Source organism: Hetaerina americana, unplaced genomic scaffold, assembly GCF_022747635.1.
Source record: "Hetaerina americana unplaced genomic scaffold, ioHetAmer1.1.p SCAF_2, whole genome shotgun sequence".
Classification (NCBI taxonomy): domain Eukaryota; kingdom Metazoa; phylum Arthropoda; class Insecta; order Odonata; family Calopterygidae; genus Hetaerina; species Hetaerina americana.
Window position 1 is genome coordinate 67,516,829 of NW_027286763.1, and position 24,415 is coordinate 67,541,243.

A 24,415-nucleotide genomic window follows, 5' to 3' on the forward strand; every position below is an offset into this window, starting at 1 on the left:
GCAGGGCGTCCCATTTATACGGCGCGTGTCGATAAGAGCGGAAATTGCAGCGAGTGGGAAAGTGATAAGGACGGGAGGAGATGATGAATGAGTTCCTCAAGGGGGCAGGAGGCGGAGAACGGGGAAACGAAGGGCAGATAGGAGCGATGCTGGGACGGGGGAGAGCAAAATATGCAAACGTTAAGAGAAGAATACCTTCTTGGGCCCAAAATGACGGGAAACGAACGCAGAACTGTCTAAGAAATTGCACGCGGGAATACTTATGTAAACTGCTATTCTTCCTTCCACAGTTTATACTGAAAGCAATGGATAACGAGGTAGTCATGATTTTCGACCAATTTGAGAATTATAGTATACCCTTTTTTCCGATACCTTAACACCGAAGGTTAATTCCATTTCATAATCTATATGGCAGCGTTGAACTTCATTATTTGTCATTTCAATGTATAATGAACCTGTTGTAATATTGAAGATATTTACATCTCTCTTAGGTGTTGCAAGAAAGTTCTTTTACTACAGAACGTTTAACCTCTACGTACCTTTGAAAGTATTTTTAAGCAAAGAGAAGGTGAATGTTGAACTTTTGGGTTTGTCAAAGGCAAACACTCCTATGTTTAACCGCTGTTGTAAATCCCGTAAAGTTTTAGCGCGCATTTAATGGATTTTGCATTTAAGTCAGTCCCTATGTAAAAATTAATTATTTGGTTGGCCAACATTACTTGCAAAACATTCTGAAGATCTAAATTAGCAAAACTAATTATAATTCATGATCAATTGCACGTTAAGCAATGCCTGAAGGCATGCATAACGTGCAATAGCAGTAGCAAGGTGAGGGAGAAGATCCATAACTGCCCTATGTCCTTAATACGCACTACCCTAAATACAAAATATAGACATGCATCAAAATTGGAGGGGAAATGATTCAAAATACTGGTCTGATGGTACGCCTCTTAATGGAAAACCTTTAAATTCAAAGTTCCACTTAAAGGGGGATGAAAGCCCAAGAGTTTTCGTTCCCCAACCTTTCTGAGTGTACGTGTGATAACACTAACTGATATATTGACAGTGAATTTAATCTTTCCACCATCAAATTTGGAACCCAGCAATCAAACACGGCATCTTCTCTGGATATGAAATTTGTTTCAGTGATTATTTATAATTAAATTTAAATAATTCATACCAAGAGCACATTATTGTAAAAATAGCTTTATATCCTGATGAAATTTATATATAATACCGGCATCCTTACCTCAGTTTCGATTTTATTCTGTAAATTTTGGTGTTATAAGTCAACGTCCTTATTTCTCCAACTACCCTTTTTTAGATATTAATAATCTTAATGATTGGAAAGGAATGAAAACTCGTTTGGGATGTGTCACGTCAATAGGTATATGAACTGGAAACTAATTAAACCCTCATAACGTACACAAATGCCTCATTTCCTTCCAATTTGGTTGAACAAATGAGCTGCGAAATGCATTCTTAACACAAAGGATAAACGTATTAAAATATTCGATATAAAGGTTAAATTTCCCATAAATCGATTCTGTTTGCCTAATATGTTATAAAAACTTGAGAAGAAAGCAAAGAAAAGGAGTGTTCAACATCAGTGTTAACCTTAGAGATGGCGTCATCTTTTACAAGGAGGCACGACATCTTGTGGGAAAATAAATTTTCTAGGCAGATGATTAGAGCCATTTTAAAGAAAGCAATTCTATTTTCGATAACAATAGCTATAAGATCAGTGCATGAAATTAACTCGAGTGCTGCACGATGGAAAAATAACAATTCCAACAAATTTTGTGAACTAAGAAATTCTGTCTTTTAAAGAATCGGCTGCCTTTTAACTACGTACCAGAATCGACAAAGCCGAAGGGCATGGGATTTTTACCGACACGATCGATAATAAGTATTAGAATTCCGTGCATACTAATGTTTTGCGTCATTTTATTTCAGAACTGAAACTCTATCGACTTAAAAAAGGATTCCACTATATCGCCATGCACACTCAACCAATTTTTAAGAAGATAACAGTGTATCCAGCGTTAAATTTTTATTATTAAAACCTGAAATAATTTTCATTTAATACACGATGGATTATAGAGAATTCTCGCTTAAAAAGAGTGGGATGTAAAGAATCTACTCTAAATATATTGATACAATCGCACAGCGTACATCTTACACGTCGGATACCTCTGCAAGTCCAATCTTTCGCAAGCTCACCCAATTTACGGCGGCGGCGGCCAATTTCCACCATCCGCTCGACTTGATATATGAAAACACCGGAGCGTTAATTTAGGAAAACAAACCGACGATGCTATCCTTGGGAGAAAAATTGACCTGGATCCCCATCCAATTCGGCTCGAGGTAAACATCACATTTGCAAGGCAATCGTGAGGGGTTGCTAATATCCTGGAGCGTGATACCTCCTTATCGGGAACACAAATATGATTGCACTCGAGGACTATTCCAGTTTGCATAGGAATCTGAATAGGTCGGATGCATTGGGAAGGGAACGAGAGATGAGAGGAAGCGCGAGGAGCTCGAGAGAGGATTTCTGAGGCTTTAGGAGATCCGTATCCGTGCGCGGGCGGGTCTATCGGATCTACCGAGGCAGACCGATTCAACCCTTTCTCTCTCCCCGCACCCCGGACTAAGGCGCAGAGCCTTCGTGTTTAACGACTGCAGATCCACAAGAGCGAGAACCCAAAGGGTGGATAAAAGGTCCGGAAGCCATTTCCGCCAGAGAGAAATGGGTGGATGTAACGGACGAGGAGGAAGAGAGAGGTGCTTTTTCGCGAGAAATCCTCACGTGTTGCCGTTTCGTGCGGCTATAATAGCAGGACGAGGCGTGATTTTAGATTTAAGGATACGAGTGGGTGGGTAAGCAAAGCTTATCTTGGAATAGGCTAAGTCAGTTATGTCCATGCATGCGGTTAGTTGCTTAGAAAAATATTAAACAAGCATCGAATTTTGATGCACCGAAACGTTGACAGGCTGAAGAGGAAAGTGAGATCTAACTAGCAACACAGCAGTAATTCGGGGCAGTGCCAAATACTAAGCGCAATTTCGTGTGAAATGTACACCTTCGGGAGGTGGGAGAGGGGCATTTCATTTTCAAGTTTCCCACAAATTTCGTTTTACAGAAAATGCATTGCTTTTTTCTTAGGAGTCGTTTAGTGTCGGCACTCGGATTTGAACTCGAATCACTTCGGCCAGTACGATCGCTATACTTCCTATATTCCACACCTCCTCCACCAAATCGTTGCACGAGAAGGAAATCTTTGTTTTCTCGGTATGTCTTAAAAAGATTTTTTCAGATTTACGGATCATGCACAGGAATGGAATATTAGAAAAATGCCTCTTCAGGGTGAATATTACCTAAAAGTTACGAACAAGAGCAGAGTTGTAGAAAATCTTTACCCTCCATGTAATGAAATTCGCGATGGTAAAGACGTTTTACGACATTGCCTGATGGCGTGCTTTGCCTACGGTGCTACTCATACCTGGCAAGAGACCAGCTGCTGAAAATCTCCCGTAAAACAAAACACAACCCCTTTTCCACGAGGAAAGCAATCAACAAAAACAGAATGAAAACGAATCAGTTATTAAGACTAATTATGGAATCTCAGTTGGATTTTATTGAGTACTTTCCTGTTTATCGATCCCATTATTTCCTGGTACCTCCATAAAATGGAATTCTCAACGTATATGAACATTATCACCGTGGAATCAAAGAAGACTTTTGTAGATAAGGACGTTAAATATCAATGTCAAAAAACTTATTATCTTAATTATACTTTCATTGAAAATCTCCTTCATTTGTTACAATCACCTCATTTAGCATTGGGTACCCATTTTAAATTAGTGACTAACCTAAACGAATTACGACGAGCCTTTATTTTTAATCGAATATGACTTGAGTGGAGCCAACTTCATCAAGGCGTGCTTAGGAGTAGCCAAGTTTTTTGTGAAAGGATACAAAAGCTCACCCTATTTCGATCATCCAGCGCACTACGAGAGAGTCACAAAATCAGAGCGCGTTACCCAAACCTAAGGTGAGATGCTGCCGAAGTGAATCGCGACCTTCGTGTTTCACAGTGTGAGCTCTGCACACCGAAGTGAATCGCTATACCCGAGGAGATGGCGAGGTCTGTGGGCCAGTGAGCCCACGTCGCATTAGCGATATAAAAATGGTAACATAAATCTCTTTTGCCACGAACTAAATTATCCCTGCCTCTCTCGCATCCAAATTGGACTTCCTCAACTCTGTGAAATAAAACAAATTTGCCATGAAGTGGCAGTCACTTCACTCGTACTCGCGGAATGGCGATGCACAATTCATCGACCGAACCGAGAAGGTCCTTATTATTCCGTTCACCCGTCTTCATTGAGAGTACTCGAATGAGGACCGGTTTCTGCATTGGGAAGGACTTTATACCCACTCTGAGGTGTAAGCATATCGCTCCGATTCCGTGACTCGCCACGTGTCAAGGCCTCAGGGCGGAGGCGGGCAGGCAAGGGGAGGAGATTGGAATGAGGAGAAGGGGGCCGTTAAGGGGGGAGGGGTGTGGGAGGACATGAGAGAAGAAGGCCAGTATAGCTCACGTGGGGCCCGACTGGGTCTAGAGGTCGGAACGATTTGATTTTACGTGGATGTATGGGGTGGGAAAGGATGGCAGGCAGGAGTGGCATAAAAGCGGTTGTTGCGAGTTGAGTGGAGGGAAAGCTGAAGTAAGAGAATAGAGGGTTGGGTGAGGCGACGAGGGTCGTAGGATCCTTGGTAAGGGTTGGGATGGAAGAGAGGGAGTAAACAAGAGAATTGAGGACGGAGAGAGTGGAGGAGGAGAGTGCTGGGGAAATGTGGCCGAGGAACAGAAGTGAGATCGGGCAGAAAGGGGGACGTGTGGCCAAAGCGGTAAGAGAACATGGATAAAGGTCAAAAGGGTCGCAATACCCTGAACATCTCCCTGTCCGCCACTCACATCCCCTCATTCCTCGAACCCTGTGTTGGACTCCACCGTGTCACGTTCTCATTAATAGCTACCCACCGTGGTGGAAAACGCTAATAAATTTTGTGCCCGCGTTTACAATTAACACTACGCTAGAAGAGCCACAGGGGTCGCCATTTCACCTTTGACAATCTTTCACCTCGAAGATTTTAAACCCTCTGAAATTATTAAAGGCACGACATTTCAATTTATTTTAACGTCTAATAGTTTCACAAATTCAATCGATGGTAAAGTAATCGATGTAACTCATTTTCACTATGAACTATAACGTATTGCAATTAAAATTCAGACGCAATGAAATTGACCCCCGAAGCGGTACGCTAACTTCAAAGAAACTAGGATTGATAGCAATAAAATCAGAGATTTTAACGATTTTATGAACTGAAATTTGTTGTCTCTGTAAAAATTTAATAATTGACATATTTTTTATTAAATTTTAAGAGTTTTGTGCGGAATGGAGGTGGAAATACTCATAATGGTGAGTTGAAAAATACTTGTCGTTGCTTATGGCATAACGGCTTTTCTTAACGTTCTCAGTAACTGTTAGGGAAGATTTAAAGGTTTTTTAATGGTTATAAAATAATATATCTGCCCAGCCGTGGAAACTGAGCATAGAACTCAGAGTCTCCACGACTGGACAGAGATTTTATTCACAGTGATCAAAAACTTGAATGATTGAAAATGCAAATAATGTCCAAACATATTCAAAGAGGAAAAATGCATACGATGCCACAAGTACTAACTGACAATTTTGCGGTGTTTTCTTCGGAAAGAGAGAATGACAATAAGTTACATGTATGCTTGAGACCGACGACGAAAGACAGGATGGAGAAAGGGTTTCAATTAACCAGAAAAAAACTGATTACAATCATGTATCGTAAACTGGAAATGCTGCTTTACTTTTATTTTCCTGGAGGAGATTCATTGAGAATTTTAATCGTGCCGCACCCTAACATCTTCTAATGAGAGGAGGGTGCAGATTTATGCTTAGAAGGATCAGTTGGGGATGCTATTTGGGTGCAAGTTGAAATGAAATTTAAATTTATAGTAGATATATTCCCCTACATTACAAAAAATTGATTTCGTTCTCTGAATAATAGCCAACCAGACCACTCCATTGAACCATAACTTACTCCCCAACTGATAACGGAGTGAAGCAGAGATAAGAATGGAACATGATAGTTAAGCAATAGTGTGAGCATTTGGCCAGTTGCGACTAGATCTTTTTGGAACGATCCGAAGAACTCAGAAAGGATTTCATCAACGATGGACGCAGCTAAGTCCCCAGATCCAAACGTTTAATTTGCTTGAATTACCCGCTGTTTGATAAGATTCAAGAGTAAATCAAGTTACGTTCATAGTTATAACCAAACAAGCGAGTCATGACAGATTTGGGAGTGGAAAATGCAGAGCAAAATATAAATAATATATATATATATATTTGTTGGGAGAGCGTAAATTGGCGACTTCAGTTTCATGATTGATCTCAAGATAGGTATATTTCTTTTCAACTATATTCCATTATTATATCATTTTCTTGACTATATGAAATATTAATTGAATATTTAACCAAATAATATATATAAGCATTTATCAACTCGGTCAAGATTAGTTTGATGCTTTAAATTAGTGTTTTATGTACAACTTGGTACTGAAAATTTTAGAGTCAATTTCTTTTAACATTCCACCACGCAATTCAAAAATACAATTTTTTTAATAGGATATGAAATCATCTGATTCACAGGATTTAGCATTTTTATCTGACCAAACTATGTTACCTAGAATTTTTATCGAATCTAGTTCAGAATTCAAGGATAAAAAAATCTACGGATGACCATGACCCAGTGCAACGGCGCCAGTTCGCTTCGGCCTTCCTGCGCTTAATGTTGGCAGTAAAATTGTGATGCAATGGACGTGGGTCCATTATTCCTACCCCTCGCGATAACCATGAAAGTAGGTTGTGCATTGTCTCGTAACAGCGAAGGATATGGGAGTGATAGCAAGAAAAGTATTTTGCGGAACACTGAGCAAAGACGTAGATATCGCTTTACATTTCGACTGAGATCTCTGGTTTCCGTAGATTTTGCTACATGGGCATACGAGTATGTATTGAAGAATCCGACATGAAAACTGTTTTATTAAAATTGCCATTTTGGCGTGCATGAAATTCCAACGCTGCTCATTTAAGCCGTTGCATGCATAATAAAACATTCTTCTTGAATGCCAACCAATATCTCACTGAGCACTTCTTGTTACTTCTGCTCAGTTAAAATTCTACTGCAGAAGCTTAAAGATGCCTTGTACTCTCACTCTCCAACTAATTGTATGCTTTAACTGGGTAGACAGTATTAATAGGGATACGCTTTTCAGCGCAAGTGAAGAAATATACATAAACATGAAACCATTTACTACATCTTAGTACATCAAAAAAGATTCTTGGTTCTAAGATGTATTTATTGAGTTGAAATGAATAATTATTATCATTTTAAAAAATATGATGTACCAGAAAATCAAAGTAATAAAGTATTTTTTTAAGTCTCAGCTTCCAAATTTCATGAAAATGAAGCATTAAAGATTTTCTATTTTGATTCCTTTGCTACTCCATGTCTTCTATTACCAGGAAAGTTAAACTATATTAATATTATTTGAAGTAAATTGAAAATATCTGCACTTAAATCATATGAGCATTGATAACGATTGAATATGCTTGAAAGATACAGGCAACCGGAAATACTTAAATTACCTCTTGATATTGTTTCAACCAATTAATGGAATGGTATTTCTTAGGCCACGCTCATAACTTCAAATTTAACGGTAAAGACAAAACGAGAACACATCAGGATCCACAACCTTATCGTAATCACCATTTCTAGTAGATCCGTAAACATGTGCAATACGATTAATTATTTTAATGAACTCACAAACAGCCAAGAACGTGCACACTCATCCTACCTTTTAATCTTCCTATTTTCGATTTCAGGGGTTGTCGATATTTCCCAAAGTTCAATCCCGAAGAACACGAGGGCTAACAAAACAAATATCAAAATGTGAGACACCTGGGTGATTCTCATCGTACCTAGACCTCTAGAGTGACAAGTTTCCTTTATCCTTTGCTTAGCGACATATTTGCCCTCTTCATGAGTAGAAGCACACTTAAGAAGCAAGAATATACTCTTGAATGTTTAATGATGGCTTGTAAATGAACTTTGTATTACTATTTTACCCTCAGAGGGAAGATCACTCTACTGTGGAAAAATATGTAAAATTTTCCTTTAAACGCCAGGGAAACCCGATGGAAATTGTTAAAAAAATATAAATGGCAATATGACTCGGTATCTATTTCCATTATACGGACACAAAAAGCTCTAGCATCCCATTTTATAGAGATCGTATTTGTTTATATTATTGGGCAATGTATTTTCCCAATAACAGGGATAATGTTTCGTGAGAATCGTGAATAGCCACTAAATCACATAGTGGAACAAGTATAAACTTCAGAGAAAACATTGCAGAGCGTATTGCGCCATATTAGTCATCTGCTTTTCCACGGATAACGAACGAAAAATATAGCCGCGAAATGGTACAGAATGACACAAGCACTAGCCATTTTATGAAAGCTCATATGGAGCAAAAATCTTAAAGGATAGCTAAATGTCAACTTGTTTGGTGGCGGCATTTTTCCATTGGGACGTCCGTTGGCCATTAGCAACTCCCAAAGTTCTATGTCATCTGGTCACACCACGTGAATTACTTCATGATGCGCAATATTCTTGCAGTAAGGTCCTTCATTGAGGCTAGTTTTATAACCTATTTGAAAAAAATGAAGGCATAGATCTGCATTGCGCACTTTAATGCTTCACTCGCCAACAAAAAAAATCTCTCTTTTAAGGTTTTGAAGGTTTCACGACTTTCACTGTGCGGTTCTCTATGAATACCCCGTGAAAATTGATCTCGGGTAGAGTAAATGAGAAGTAAATAACCAATAGCAACGGGAGGGCCCAACGAAATATCCGATAGTCCTAGTGACTACCAGCGGGAGCTCACAAGCCGCGGGTGATTTCGACAGCCAGTCCCAATTTTTCAAAACCTCCGATACGGCAGGACGTAGGAGTCGGAATCGATCACATCGCACGTCCCGCGGAGAATCAATCACCGGAGGCTGGCGTGGAACCGCAAAACGGCAGCGAGACGGCCGGGAAATCCACCCAAAGACCACGTGCGTCGCTGAGCGATCCCGATTGCTACCGAAAATATATTACCCTAATATTTTGTCTCTACCGGCGAGACTCGGTGACAAAGGGATTCATTTTTTTCTAACTCTTTCCATGTCAACGGTATTTGATTCACCATATGAAACTACGGAATTTACGCCATAGCCGTCCAACCACGTTTCAGTGGTAAAATTCTTTTCAGCATGTCCTTTTGAGACTACCGGAGGTCCTGTGGCATACTGTGCCTAAACGCATGATTGTATTTTCTGAGTTAACCTCAATCGGATAATCTTTTCAGAAGCATTTCTTACGGGAAAGGACGTGTTAAAAATCAGCGCTGAATTTTCCTGATGTTACGACGACGTAAACTCCAAACACTGAAGTGCTTACTCTTTTATTTATTTAGCGAATAGTCTTCCAAAAGGTGAAATAAGCGATAGGGAAAAGTCAGCTCATTATTTAATTTTTTCAACGCCTTCAAATGCCATTATTTAGCTGAGTTTTAGTATCTAGCTGAATTGAAGTAGTTTTACCCAAATCTGTAGTATTCGAGCCCTATAGGGCCCTGCATGATATTTTTTACTCTTCATTACTAAAATTTTACCGTTAAAGGCTAATATCCGTTTATTTACACAACTAGAGAACCAATAACTATTGCACAGGTCACTTTGGTTTCCCGTATGAGACGATCACTGACTCAGGTCATTCTAACGATAAAATATTAAGGTTTTACTTCTCTTGGTACCCTCGGAGTCAGCCTACAAGAAGACTATGAGTTGACTCAGGTCTAGCGAAGTTCTGAACGCAAACTCCCCATAATTCAGGCCTTGAGATGGAGCCGGGAACCGATTCCGTTGTGAGCTACGGCTCCAGGAATGCGTGAAAGGGCTCTGAGCTGCGTGAATCTGGAGTGGAGGGCAATTGACGCGAAGGGATAAGGACTACGGGAGGGTTTTTAAGGGATAAGGGTTGGGAAGAGAGTGTGCCAAGACATGCGAAGCGGGGCTAGGGTGGCGAAAGGAGTGGGTTATGTCGACGATATAAAAGGGATAAAAGAGAATGAACAGAGAGGTAAAAAGAGAAAGGAGGAAGGGTTCGGAAAAGAAAGGCGGTCGGTGGATTTATACCGACGTGAGGACAAAAAAGAGATTTTATTATGGGCTTAATAGAGACCTTAAGGTTCATAGGGTCACGGCGTTGTAAAAAATTAAGAGAAACGAAAATAAAAGGTTCAAATTTAGGGGCTACAAAAAATCTCTAAATAATACCCGAGTAACTCCCTTATCGAAGGTTAAGGGCAAAACCGAGAAAGAAAGGCCGTGGGTTTTATTCGAACACTGGTGAAATTATGCAAATAAACGTGTTTAAACTATGGGTCTCAACCCCGTATTTCGGGGAAACATCGACAAAACAACACTTTCCCTTCTTCTGGCAAAAGTAATATGTAACCTACTGAAGAGATATTTTATTACAGTAACAAGCACAAAACAAACATGTTTTTGAAAAAATTCACAAAACATTTGTTGGTAGTAATTTTAGTCTACGTATAAGGAGCACAAACAAAAAAGGAAGCATTTAAGTGGTATTAAGAGTGGGCCGATGAAAGTAAAGCACAAATTTTATACGAAATTCATTTTTTAAGTTGGGTGATTGCACGTCCCCGAGTTGTAATCAATAATGAACTCATAGGCCAGTATAAAAAATGTCAGTCAGGAATAAAAATGTGATATTCTAATTTTCACAATAATATATCGTTGCCGGTATTTGGAAGGCCAAACTTTCTCTTTAGAAAGAAAAAAACCTAAGGTCATTCCTCTTTATAGAGGATTAACTATTTATCTTATGATTATTTAATTCTTTGCTTTCAACTAACAATCGCGGAACTGTTGAAAGCAATTCAGGAAAGCAATTTGCTACTGAGTAAAATATGATGGTTCGGATGAAATCAGAGGAGCAAAATATAGAAAGATCAGGGTATTCTGTTTCTATATTGAACAGAAAAAACGATGAATAATGCAACTAAATGTGATGCATCGGAAACTGGATATTATCATGTGTCATAATTAAAATGATTGGGTTAATAAATAAAGGGTGATTATACATTTTCATTCACATAGATTACTATTAAGGCAATTTAATTATGTATTATACTGCTAGGATAACATGAAATTTGCATGTGGTACAAGTTTCATTGATTTGACTTCAGAGTAACGACAGTGGCAGCCGCTTTAATTTAAAGCATGTGCCTCTAATGATTGAAAAACGCTTTACAATTACAATCTGTGAAAAAATCATCTAATCGGGGAACAGATATAAGTCTAATAAAGCTAGGTCTATTGAGAGGATCAGAAACATTTGATTGATTTTCCCTTAGCATTGATTTTTGAGAAAATATCCCAATATTGCGGAACACATCACGCTCAATATATCTCTTGTGCATTAAATATGTTACCAGGATGTGGCTGGCATACAATTAAACTTTCTATATTTGAGAAAGTGCCCATAATTCATTCGACGATATTCTATCAAAATGGCCGCAGTAGTGTCAATGCTTCCTTCCGTAAGAGCAGTGAGTGTGCCTCCGTGTTCACCGTCCTAAGACATTCATTGCCTCCTATCTTTAAGTATTTAAAACCATCTTCTATCAGTACTTGGAAAAAACAGACTTCTAATTATTTTGTAGCATTAAATAGCCATTGTGTGATAATTTACGAGAAGAAAGCAAAATTTCAATGCAGGATCGCATGGTTACGCAATATTCGCCGCAGGCGAACAAAATATATTTCATATTACTAAGACTACCGCTGTCATAAAGTTAACTCAATGAAACTTGTGCCAAATATAAAATAAACATTAAACTATCAATATATCATAACATCCACCATTTAAAATGATAGATAATACAAAATTAATGATCACTCTTTATTGAGCAGCCCTCGTAGTCTTAAAACTATCCGTTACCTGGCAATTTCTTCATTCTTTCATACTATAGGTCTTCATGTTTGCTCTTTATAATTTATTCCGGGCCTCTTCCTACGCTCTTTGTTTCCTTTCAATAGGGCGTTCAGCAGACGGTTGTGAGAATGTACCCAATCAGTTTTCATCTCCACTCCAGTGGCTTCTATCAACTTCCCTCTTTACCTTCGAAGGATTCTTTATCACAGCCTGCCAATTTTGTTTTCATCACTATTCTGCAACACCAAACTTCCAAAACATCTAATTCTTCCTGTCCTGATGTTATCACTCACGTTTCCCATAAATATCAACTATTCTGTTGTCCAAAGAAACTGCGGGAGATGCCGCAACAGTAACTTTTAACGGAGTCATCCGCTAATGCGCATTACAAAGGAATTTGTCAAAGGATAAACGCCATAAGTGTTTAAAGTTGGCTTTAACCTCGTGGACTGTGGCGCCTCGCGCACGAATACGAATGCCTGTGACATTTTATGTACGGCATTTCGTCACAACATCTAGTTCCTTTAAAAGCCCCAAAATTTCAGAGTTTAAGAGGACGCCTCGGTAGCTTAATTGGCTAAAGCACTCGACCGGATATTGAGGGATCTGGGTTCGAATCCCAGTCAAGACGAATGATTTTTACACTCTGAAATTGTTGCATTGTATTCTGTTGTGTCAAGGGTATTACGCGTTAATACGCTAATCTACTAATCTAATCATAAGAATCCTTTTCCGTATAACCTATTCTACCTACCATCTGTATATTGCCTCCCTTCTTGAGAGAAATTAATCTACTCAAATCCTTAGCTAAATTGTTCCATGTTTCCATTCACGTATATACCCAGATTTATTTTTAACTTATCCTCCTAACTTCAGCGTAAAGTCTTGGTTTTAAATTAATTAACTTTCCAGTTTGGAAATTTTCACTGGCTATCATAACTTGAAAGTATGTATCATCTGCTTGGATTCGTGAGGTAAATCATAACTTAAGTGAGGACGCATCCTTACGCTTTGAAACTGGCTGAATGTGAATAAGAATCTGGTGGAAGAATACATTGCGTCCTTTCATTTTGCCAAAATTGAGTGACGGTACAAGAGTAGATGAAAGAGGACAAGAGGAGATCAAAAAGAAAGCCAGTGGAGGAGCAATATTTGGATTAGCAGATACGGAACAAGAGCAAATGGTAGATTTGCGGGGAGAGAGAAGGTAGGTTCAAGCCCTTCCCCCTTGTCACTTCACGTCGGCGCCCCGACAGGTGCCAGGGTAGCAGGCGAGTAAATAGATGTACAACACGTCTTTACCTGAAACACTTCTCTTTAAATTTCACTCGCACACGAACGCAAGACACGCAAACACAGGAAGCACACATGTACACTCCTCACCCTCAACACGCGGAATGAGTTTGACCAAAATTGACACAAAGCGAGTCGGCAGGGGAGAATTGTAGGGAATTTCTTACAATAGAGGTAGGTTTTATGAGTATTTTACAAAGCTTAACCAGCCCATGCTGATTGAAGGCATACCTTGTAAATCAGCATGATTTTCTTTTACTTCCAACACCTTTCCCATGCTTTTCCACCATTTCTCGGTCTTCTCTTTCCTTTCGTACATATATATATGTATATTCAAATATACAAATTTCGCCAGTTAAAAATACACAGTTGAGACTCAAACGCTGCGTGAAGAGGAAAGGAGAAATCGTTATCTCCTATCAACTCTGAGAAGTAGTAGCAGAAATATTTGCCATATTCTGATCCTACTTAGTCTTTCCACGAATCGTGGGGTTCCAGCGGGAACGGGAAGGAAAACGGGTCTTGATCCAAAGAAGGGTAATACTTCCTGTAACCAGATGTGATGCAGAATACTATTTCATGTGTTTCTTGCACCAAATGATTACCCAATTACCGAAGTGAAAAACTGTAGCTTAATGAAAAATGTCAAACCGACAGTAAAAAATAACAGATCAGGAGCATGCAAATTAGAGCTGCTCATTGTGTGCTGAGAATTATTTGCAGGCGTTTTAACAGAGTTGAACGAAGAAATAAGTCAAAATCCAAAGACTAAACCCACTACAGGATTTACAAATTCCTCATAATTCTGTGTACAAAAGCATTGAAATTTATTAAAAATTATTTCTCGGTGTCAATTTTTTATCAACAACTTAAAGCTTTCTTTCTAGAGTTATTTATGCATTAAACTGAAATATCAACATCTTGTACAGGTGTGTCCTGCCGACAGGAGACAGCAAAAAATCAATCCTTTCACAAATAGATAAGTATTTGGGAGAAGATTCAATCGTAAAATCTTGTTATAATTTGCCAGCAAAAACCATGTACCGGAAAAAATGCAATTTAATGGCAATCCTGAATATGTTCGAGATAAACCAAGAGCATTGATGCTTAAGGGAGGGAAATTAATGCTACAATTCACACAGCTAGTTTACAAGGGACGTTTTTTTTTTATTCAACGGGTTTCCAAGGACAAGAATTCTCCCAAAGATACTGAAACTTGAAGCATTACGCGCTCACTTATTACACGCTTGGTGAATCATCAGGGTCGGTAAGGTTGAAGGGTTGACATTGAGAGGTAGCGCCCAATTATCCTTAAGAGGTCCTGGCACCGTGTCAAGCGCAGGGGGGAAAAATCTTAATCGCACTCACGCAGGACTCATCAACAATCCTGATATATCTGTTTTTTCCCTTCCAAAGGCTTAAAGCTACCTCCTGATCGATCTCATGCCTTGAATCCTGGGGGAAAACCGGGCGAACACACACTGTGGCCCGAAACGGGTTGTTTCTCTCCAATGCTGAACACGATGATTTTTATATTTCAATTCCCGCGCAATCATTGCTCATGCTATCGTACTGACCTCGACCGATTCAGGCCTTACATGAATTGCATTGGTAGATTAATGGAGCATCACGCTTTGCTGCACTTGATTAGGACGCCCCGTCTTAAAACTCCGGTAAGCCCATCTGCGATGTTTTCCCACTCCCTTATGGATGCATTAATCACTCGTGAAATGCACATAAATCTGCATAGCAATACCTAGGGAGTCAAGGTCAAGGGAATCGCGTTTAAGGGTGCAAGGGGAGGGAAAACATTTGGCAATCTATTTCGTTTAAAAGTTCAATGATATAATATTTTCAATTCTATTTCCATGGGCGAGAAAGACCGTGTAAAAATTGAAACTGAAGGTACTCAAACATTCTATAGCTTGCCGGATACGATAAAGTTTGCCCTCTTCTACTCAGTTCATAGTGTATAGCAGTTCTTTAACTGAGAATATTAAATCCCAAACTTCCTTCAACCAAGGATTTTTCCACCTTATTCATTAAATGTTACTGTCTTCCTATAACACATGCATTCATTCCATTGATAACTAAAACCCAATAATTTATCTGTAAGAGGAGGGTAAAAAGTTGGTGTGGATTGCTGTAAAAGATGAAAGCCAGGAGAAGGCAATCATAACTGAAAATCGTATTAATAAATATTTTAGCCAAAAAAAAGTTGGTAGAAATGTAACAGGACACCTTTATTTTACCGGATAACTGTCAACTCATATCCTGTCGCGAAATACCAAGAGCTGAAACAACATTGATTCTTTTAAGTTTAGAATAACTGAACAAGTCTAGGGTTTTAGAATACTTTCATTAATTGTTAAACCAATTCGTAGCTAGATTCTCATTTTTCTCCTCTCGGAACAAGGAGTTGAACTTAAAGATTCCAAGCAATATCCAGCCTCATAAAACAATGCGACAGAAATAAAATCATATGAGCCAGAGGAATATTCCTCATAATTAACAATGATGAAAATAGATTGTCCCTAATGGTAAAAGTATGAGGCCGAAATCATTCTTTCTTTCATTACGCCTCTACCCGAATTTGCATTCAATAGCAAAATATTTAATTTTTTAAACAGCATGATATGAAAAAATGCAAAATAACTCTACAATAAGATAGTATGAATGCATAAGTGTTGAGTTTACTATTTTTGAAATACTTTAAATGATCCTTAACCGTAGGAATGCATAGTAATGAGAGGGTTCACTCTGACGGCATAGAATCGCCCGAGCTTACGTACACGACTGACGTACATGGTACCAGTTTGCCACTCCACTGCTATCTATGCAACATGAATATGGCTGGCCAAAATGGCAAGCCAAATGACGATACATATGGGAGCGGAACTTGATCTGTGTTCACCATGGGTGAAAAAACCGTTACTTTTTCAGGAAACATTAAAAAACAGTTGCACGAAAAACGCAGTTTATTATCTTTTCTCAGAATATACTGGATGACATAATTGTCCGCTTGTGGAATTGTTAGCAAATCGAATCACTGTTTATTCGGCTCAGCATATTTGGCGACAAAGATTTATATATTCGGTGCATAGCAATTTCAAGATGTATAACTCATAAAGTTGAGCATAACAAAGGCTTTCCAGCGAACAAAATAACTCCAATGACTGAATACATCGTTCCCGCAGCCGCTGACATGTTGACGCGAACCTAGTAATCAATATATTTTTATTTAATATAGATGTAAAGAAAAAAAGATTAAATTTAAGAACTTTCAAGGTTAAAAAGACTGCAGTAAGCTGCAAAGATTTTAAATTGATGTATATGTAAAGGAATGCATTATCCTGTATGTAGGGCTGTATATCATTCACCACACCTACTCAAACTATACATTCAAAAAGATCTCAATGAAGTGACAAAACGATGAAAGGATCGTTTGGAAGAGGAAATGGGAGTAAAACATACAGGGGACAAAGACCGTCACGATGCAATTTAAGGATATATTGCTGTTATGGTGAATAACGAGAGAGAGCTCAAGGAAATCCTTGAGGAATTAAAAACCACATTAAGTCAGAAGATTAATATGGAACTAGATACAAAAATAGACAAAGAATCTTAAATTAAGGAAACAAAATGCTACACGACGAATCAGGGAGATGTTCTAGTTACTGTGCTAAAAGTTACATATTTAGATATTAAAATAAAAGAAAATAATCCTCAGAATAAAGCAGAGTAAACTCTTTTAATGACAAATTTGAATATTTAACATTCAATAATGTAAACTTATTCAAAAGAAAATAATTCTTTAAAGACCTTAGCGTGAAGAGCTTTTTTGTGTGGAAGTGAAATAAATAATGTAAGAACAGCAAACCTTAGAAAACTGGAAGCTTTGAAATTGTGTTGATTTAGAGGGTTAAACAAATTGGGTATGTGAGAAAGCCCACACAAGGATCCTGCGAAAAAAATAACACCCTAAGCTACGAGGGTCATCCGGAAAGTAGTACCCGTTCGTGAAATAAAGACACAAAAGTAAATATTAACTAACATAAAAAATTTTATTTGAAAGAGGATACTTTAAACTACTTCTCAACATAATCTCCAAGCAAATTAAGGCATTTGTCATAACGTGTGACAAGTTTCTGTATTCCTGCTGCATAGTCCTTCGCCGCCAGCTCATTGAGATACGCGAGGGACCCATCTTGCACAAATTTTTGCATAATGCAGATGGTGTTTAACAATTTCATGAACAATTGTTCGAGAAACATTGGGAAAATGCTCACAGATGTCATCAATTGTGACGCGCCGATCGTTCCTCACGAATTCGTCAACTGAGCTCACCAGTTGGTCTGTAATGACAGACGGTCTCCCCGAACGCTCATCGTCGTGTGTGTTCCCCCTCCCCATGTTGAAGTTGCGACACCACCGCCGAACAGACGACTCGTCCATTACATTGTCTCCATACACCTCCTTTAATTGGCGATGAATATCACATGGGCGAACGTTTCTTGCATTGAGGAATTTAATCACTGCCCTCACTTCACAACTGGCGGCGTTCTCAATTTTTTTAAACATTGTAAACAATCACAGAAACAACACAGGCAATGCTAGCGTCACGCAACTTGGCTCAGAGAAGGCAGACAAGCCACTGAAGCTATCTGACCTCGTCCAGCGGCTACTCGCGTCGTCAGCACTTCATGCGGCACGAACGGGTACTACTTTCCGGATGACCCTCGTATATAAAAAACGCTGCAGCAAAGGAAGGAAGAATGAATTGACGCGACATAAAAGAAGAGGAGCTGGCTAGAAGTATAATTAACGTAAAGAATTATTGCAGAGGGAGAAAGTGAAAGAAATACATGGGGAAAACACTGAAGATGAAATATGTACGTGGATATGGAGAAATATTCTGAAGATAGATCCAATGGAAAAATGCAAACCAAGCGACAGATTACTAACCGAAGAAGAAAAGATTCCGTACCTACCTCGTTATCATCTCGAGTGCCATGTTATTTTTGCGGATCACCTCGGAGTTTTGAAAACGAGTAATTAATTTACTGCGCCTCTATTCCACGGCTTGCTTTCACAGGCAACGAGGAAACGGAAGAAAACTCCGAAGATAAAAATTATAATTAGAAATGAATGCTTGAAAAAATCTCGGCTTCTCCATTTCTTGCATAGAAATAAACTTGTTTGGCAAAAACTTTATGCATTGCTGGTCCCATATTTCTTTGATAAAATCATTATGTAATCCAGTTAATCGAAATGTTGCATTATACCTCCTACATTTATGAATAGAATGGCTCTCCTGTGTCGCATTTTTGTAATTATCGCATTACTAATTGCATATTAAATATAAGGGCTCAAAATGTATGGTTACGTAGTTTAAATCCGTCAAAATATTTTTTTACTGGTACTTAAAACTGTTCTCATAGGATTTTCCCTAGAACAGCAAACTTCATATCAACTTGTATTTCATACTGCATGGCAGCTTTATACGGGTCATAAGTGACAGAATAAGAATAGTTAAGCGTGAATTATTTCTGAAAAATATACAAATAATATTGAATGAATCACACCAGAAATAAGGAATAAGAACTTATTTATTTAATTTCCTTCAGAGGGAGTACCTTAAAAAATTGGTGAAAAATCACGTCAGAAGTAAAGGACCTCAATTATAATTTAAATTGATGATTTTTAGTTTCTCATTTTCTATACCCCTGAATCCATACTACTCCCTGAAACACTAGTAAAAATGTCTGCTCAGATAATTGCTTAAATACTGCCAGACCTGTTAATTCAGAATGAAGCAACATTAAGTAATATTCTACAAATACTTTATATTAACGTAACGTACACTTTCAGTAACACTCGACGCTTTGAATTCGTGTACCAATTTTTTTATGAATCAAGCGGGCTTTCTTCGCGATTCCGCTCAAACCATGAATTATCGTTGAGAGAATTCTATCCAAAACGCTACCTTCGTAATATGCAAGGGGAAATTTAAGTTTAATACTAAGGCTTTGTATTTTTCATATTCCATCTCCTTTCCACATCTCTGAGAGGGTAACTGTTTCTGTTTGGTTGGTCCTTTTTTAAAGAATTTCCTTCATTACTTGTTTTGAATTTATGATTGTGGTTATCATTTCAGTCCACTTTCCATGATGCTTGCATGGAAGTAAGTTAAAAACATTTTGTCATGCGAATATTTATATTAAACCCTGGCGAACCATTTAGCAGGGGCGGATATAAGAAGGAATAAAGAAAATGGGGGAAAAACCTATTCCTCATATTTTGCATATCGAACCCGTTTCTTAACTTAACAGCTATATAAAATAAAGGTAATACATATATTATCCTAATACTATTGATAATAATGTTGGGACAATATATATTTCAAATACATATTATCCTATTTTTATTGACAATAGGATAATATAGGAATAAAACAAATAATGAGGCTGTACCTGTTAATATTGAAGCTCAAAATTTGCATATTTTAATATATTTTATGATTCAAATGAAACAAAACCGAAATAATCGATAAAAAGTTGTTTAAATTCACGAATTAGCATTAATATAACTTTCAATTTGGCAAACTTTTACGGATTATATGGATATTGCAAACGGAAAAAATTTACCAAAAACCAAAAGACCGAAGACCGAAAAAACTTACGATCGAGTAAAATGCATAATTTTCTTCATATGTCACTTTTTACATCTACATTAGTTATAATATAATTTTTGTTGGTTGTATAATTGGGGTATAAGCCATGCTGAAAGTTCTAACACGCCAAATTAAGTTAACCGTGTAGTCTTCCTCTTCGGATTTTAGAACTCGGCAAAGCAGAACTATAATACCTGATTTATTCACATTTTGGAACCCAAATCACGATATGATAATGATGAGTCAATATTTTCATCGATGAAACTGCCTTGAGGTAAAAATTCTTAATTGGAAAAAATCTAGAAGTAATTACTGAAAGGACGTTACGACATAATTTTTTTAAATAGAAAAATCAAACATTTTACTTACCTTCTTCGTCCAGAAGAATGTTATCAGGCTTGATGTCCCTGCAAATACATTGAAAATATGAATTGGAAGCTGAAAGATTTATTTTAACCTTTAAATGAAAGCGGATATTGAGAGTGAAATTCGTTCAAAATTGCGAATGACATCTTTCAGCCAAATGCACAGAAAGCTCACCGCTGACGAATGGAACCCACTTTTAGTAAATGCAGAACAACCTAACATTTTACAATTATCTCTCTTAGAACTTCATGAAAATAAACTGCGAAATGTAATTGTGTAATCAACTGTTAACTTTTAAACTTCCGGTCTCACTCTCATGCCATTTTTTCAATAATTCAAAGCAGAATATTGATGAATATTCGAGCCGGAGAGAAATTCGTAAAACATTGATCAAAATTGAATTAGCGAGTTGTTGATTTATTCACGACGATTTTTTTAAAACTATTTGCTTTTTAACTCGAATTGAATTCTAATGGTCCGATGGAACGTCTACAGTAGATTATGCCTGGTTTGGTGGTTAATTATTTCTTCTGCTGTTAAAATTGGAGGTTAATTGGCTGGAAGTAATACAAGAAAAGCAATCATCCAAAAATATTTTACTCAACTACGCATGAGGGAAATGCCAAAGATTATTATGCCTTCCACCAATTTCAAGCGACCACTATGCTAGAGTACCCAGCACCAACACTGAAACTTGAATAATGAAATATTGTGAAACCAATTACCATATAGTAATATCATGTTCCCAGTTTTTAAGATACAACAAAAGTACGTGAATATTCAATTCTTTTGGATGTGTTTCGCGCTCTTTAAATTATAGCGACTATGGTAGTAGAGCTATATTGAGTTTCCTCTCGAACATAAAAATCTGAACTAACAATGAAACCCAACCAATAGAAAATATTTAATGTTACATCAGGAAAAGAAAGGTCCTACCATTTATGTTCGATCTCAGTATTTTGCCCTAATGATCCTCTGAATTTACTAACCTTTTCATCGTTTAATTAAAAAGACTATATGCATAGTGCTAACGAATGAAATTAGTTCTATTCTGGATTTAATGCACTGAGGATGCCGAAAGGAATCCAATTCAATTGTAATATCTGATGTTGCAGGTGATTGCGCGGTGAAAGACATTTTATTGCTCGTATAAAGTGTGTAATGAAGCATATTAAATACACTAGTGCAGCTATAAAAGTACAAGACATCAGGAACCCTCGTTTTAAAGAAATTGAATTTCAGCCGGACCAATTGATGACTGAGTCATCAGAATTGCTCTAATGCTCCGGAAAATTTAAAATTTTGGTTGCATAGGAAACTTTGATCGCATAATATCATGGTTAATAAAGCATTATAGTAAATGAGTGAAGACAAGGCCAACTAACTAAAAAAATAGCTGTATTAGATAATCCGAATGTAAACACGGAAGGCGGTAAAATCATTGAGGATTTTATGAACTGATCGTAATTTTTTAACAGTGACGTCTGGTTCGCGCATATCTTTCATTTAAACATCTTCTTCTTCCCCTCTCAGACTCTTCACTAAGGGTTCATACGATGACTTGAATTATATTCGTCGTGTTTGCGTATCATTTCTCGTGGGGAAAGCCAAAGGGCTTTGACGGTCAACCTTATACGGAAAGGAAACTAAAGGATCGGCTCTTCTAGAATGATTTCGCCCGGATGTGGCGAAATTCAGTTCATCTAAATCTTCATGATACGAAGAATGGTGTTTGGCAGCGGACATATTAACACCATAGCTGCACAGTGTGTAGGTAACATGGTAAGTGGCCATAACAGTTATGGCCACTTACCATGCATTAATGACTGATAGTTACAAAAATCTGTTGCCACTTAATACAAAGAATATTTAGTATAACAGGTCGGAGTAAATTTTTTCACCTTTCGTAAAACATTCAGAAAAATTAAAAAAAACACTGTCCCAACAAAATTCTAGTGTATTAAAAAAGTATAAAAGCTATATTTATTAACTGGGTAAAAGGTTTCTTAAAAAAATAGTTTATAAATAGTAAATAAAAGTTTACCTTTACAAAAGAAGTAGGTCATAGTTAGATGAATGTTAATTCCCGAAGCTACTCCAGAATGAGAAAAAAATAAAAAACTACATTAAGTTTATACTTACACAGCTTATGGCTGTTTCTTTTTCTTATTGATTTGATAAAAATGACATCTTAAAACTATTCGTTTCATAATATCTCTCTTTTTAACTGAAGGTATTGTTTCCTTAACTTCATGTAGTTTTCTAAGTATGAAGTGCGTCTTCATAACACTAGCTTCAATAGTTTTCTCCCTTTGATCTTAAATGAAGTTAAGTTACAACTTCTGCAAAAGTAGCATGGATATTTGAATCACAAATCGATCTTAGATGTTAATTTCTAACGTCAATTCTTCGATAATCATAAAATGACAAATAACAAGTGTGTTAGTTACATTAAGAAATTTATATCCCCATACTTGACTACAGATACGTTTCCTAGAATCATTGAAGGATATTCACACCTAATGAAATATTTGGTTGCGGAGTTACATTCTCTTTTTTGCGTGCTGTTGATTTCATTTATTAAAGAATAATGCGTTAACATTCTATACTAAACCAGTGACAATTAAGCAATTCATGTTTCCACTAAAACCATTGATTCGGAAGTAGGTGTAATACAATCATTATCAATGACCCCAAAATCCTGTATGTTTCCTCTATTTTACTAAAAAAACATATGTATACATATATTTATATATACATCATTATTATTTGGTAATCTACCAGTTATGGTAGGTTTTTGGAAGAAAACAGCTACGAAATAATTATTCTGTGACTCCTAACAAAAGACACTACTCTACATCAGGTCCCTCTTCATCTCTGAGTACTTTCTTCCTCCCTTAATCCCGTCCAACATCCCTATTCTGTTCCTTCCCTTTCCTCGTTTGCCTAACATTCTCCCCTCAATTATAGTCTTCAACATCCCACTGCCGGTCAATACCCCCTTCATCCACTTTTCCTGCATCCATAGGATTTCTCCCAACAAACCCCTCTCTTCGCCCACCATACCAAGTACTTCCTCGTTTGTTTTCTTCTCTGTCCATTTCACCTTCTCCATTCTTCTCCACACCCACATTTCAAAAGCCTCCAATCTACGTCTATCCTCCTGTTTCAATTACCACGTTTCCGCGCCGTACATAGCTACGCTCCATATCAAAGTTTTTACGAGTCTTTTATTAACATCCTTACTCAACGTCCCTGTCATCAACTCCCTCCTCCTTGTGAAAGCCTCTTTGCCTAGCGCAATTATTTTCCTTATGTCCCAACTACTTTGACCGTGTTGATCCAAAACACTACCGAGATACGTAAACTATTCTACCTGCTCTAGTTTTTGCCCTCCTATTTTAATGTTTAGCTTAGCCTTTTTCTTACTAGAAAATCGCATACCCTTTATTTTATTAATATTGATTCTCATCCCATACCTGTCGCACTGAATTTCCAATTCACACTGCCATACTTACAACCCCTTGGCCGACTGACAAACTAAAGCTTGGTAATAAGCAAACCTCACTGATTTAACGAATTCCCCGCCCACTTTCATTCCAACCTCCAGTTCTTCCCATGCCTCTTTAATCATTTCCTCTACATACAAGTTGAACAGCAACGGTGACAATGGGCATCCCTGCCTTACACCTCTTCCTAAAACTGCCCATCCAGACTCCCCGGTCCCCACTCGCGCCTGAGCAGTCTGAGACATGAACAGGTCAAGGATTAGCCTCCTTTCCCTCCAATCTATTCCTATTTACTGCAATATACTCATTAGTTTTTCCCAATTCACTATATCAAACGCTTTTTAGAAATATACGAAACAGGCAAATACCACCTGGTTGTATTCTATATTCCTTTCA

The 24,415-nt window shown here is 37.7% G+C and overlaps 1 protein-coding gene across 1 annotated transcript in view; it reads right to left on the bottom strand.

The window, feature by feature from the left end:
- Positions 1–24,415, bottom strand: part of LOC139687560 (serine/threonine-protein kinase 32B) — a 538,955-nt gene that overhangs the window by 292,546 nt on the left and 221,994 nt on the right. The window contains exon 5 of the mRNA XM_071584772.1: positions 20,514–20,551. Coding sequence (XP_071440873.1) covers positions 20,514–20,551 — 38 coding nt within the window. The remainder of the gene's footprint in view (positions 1–20,513; positions 20,552–24,415) is intronic.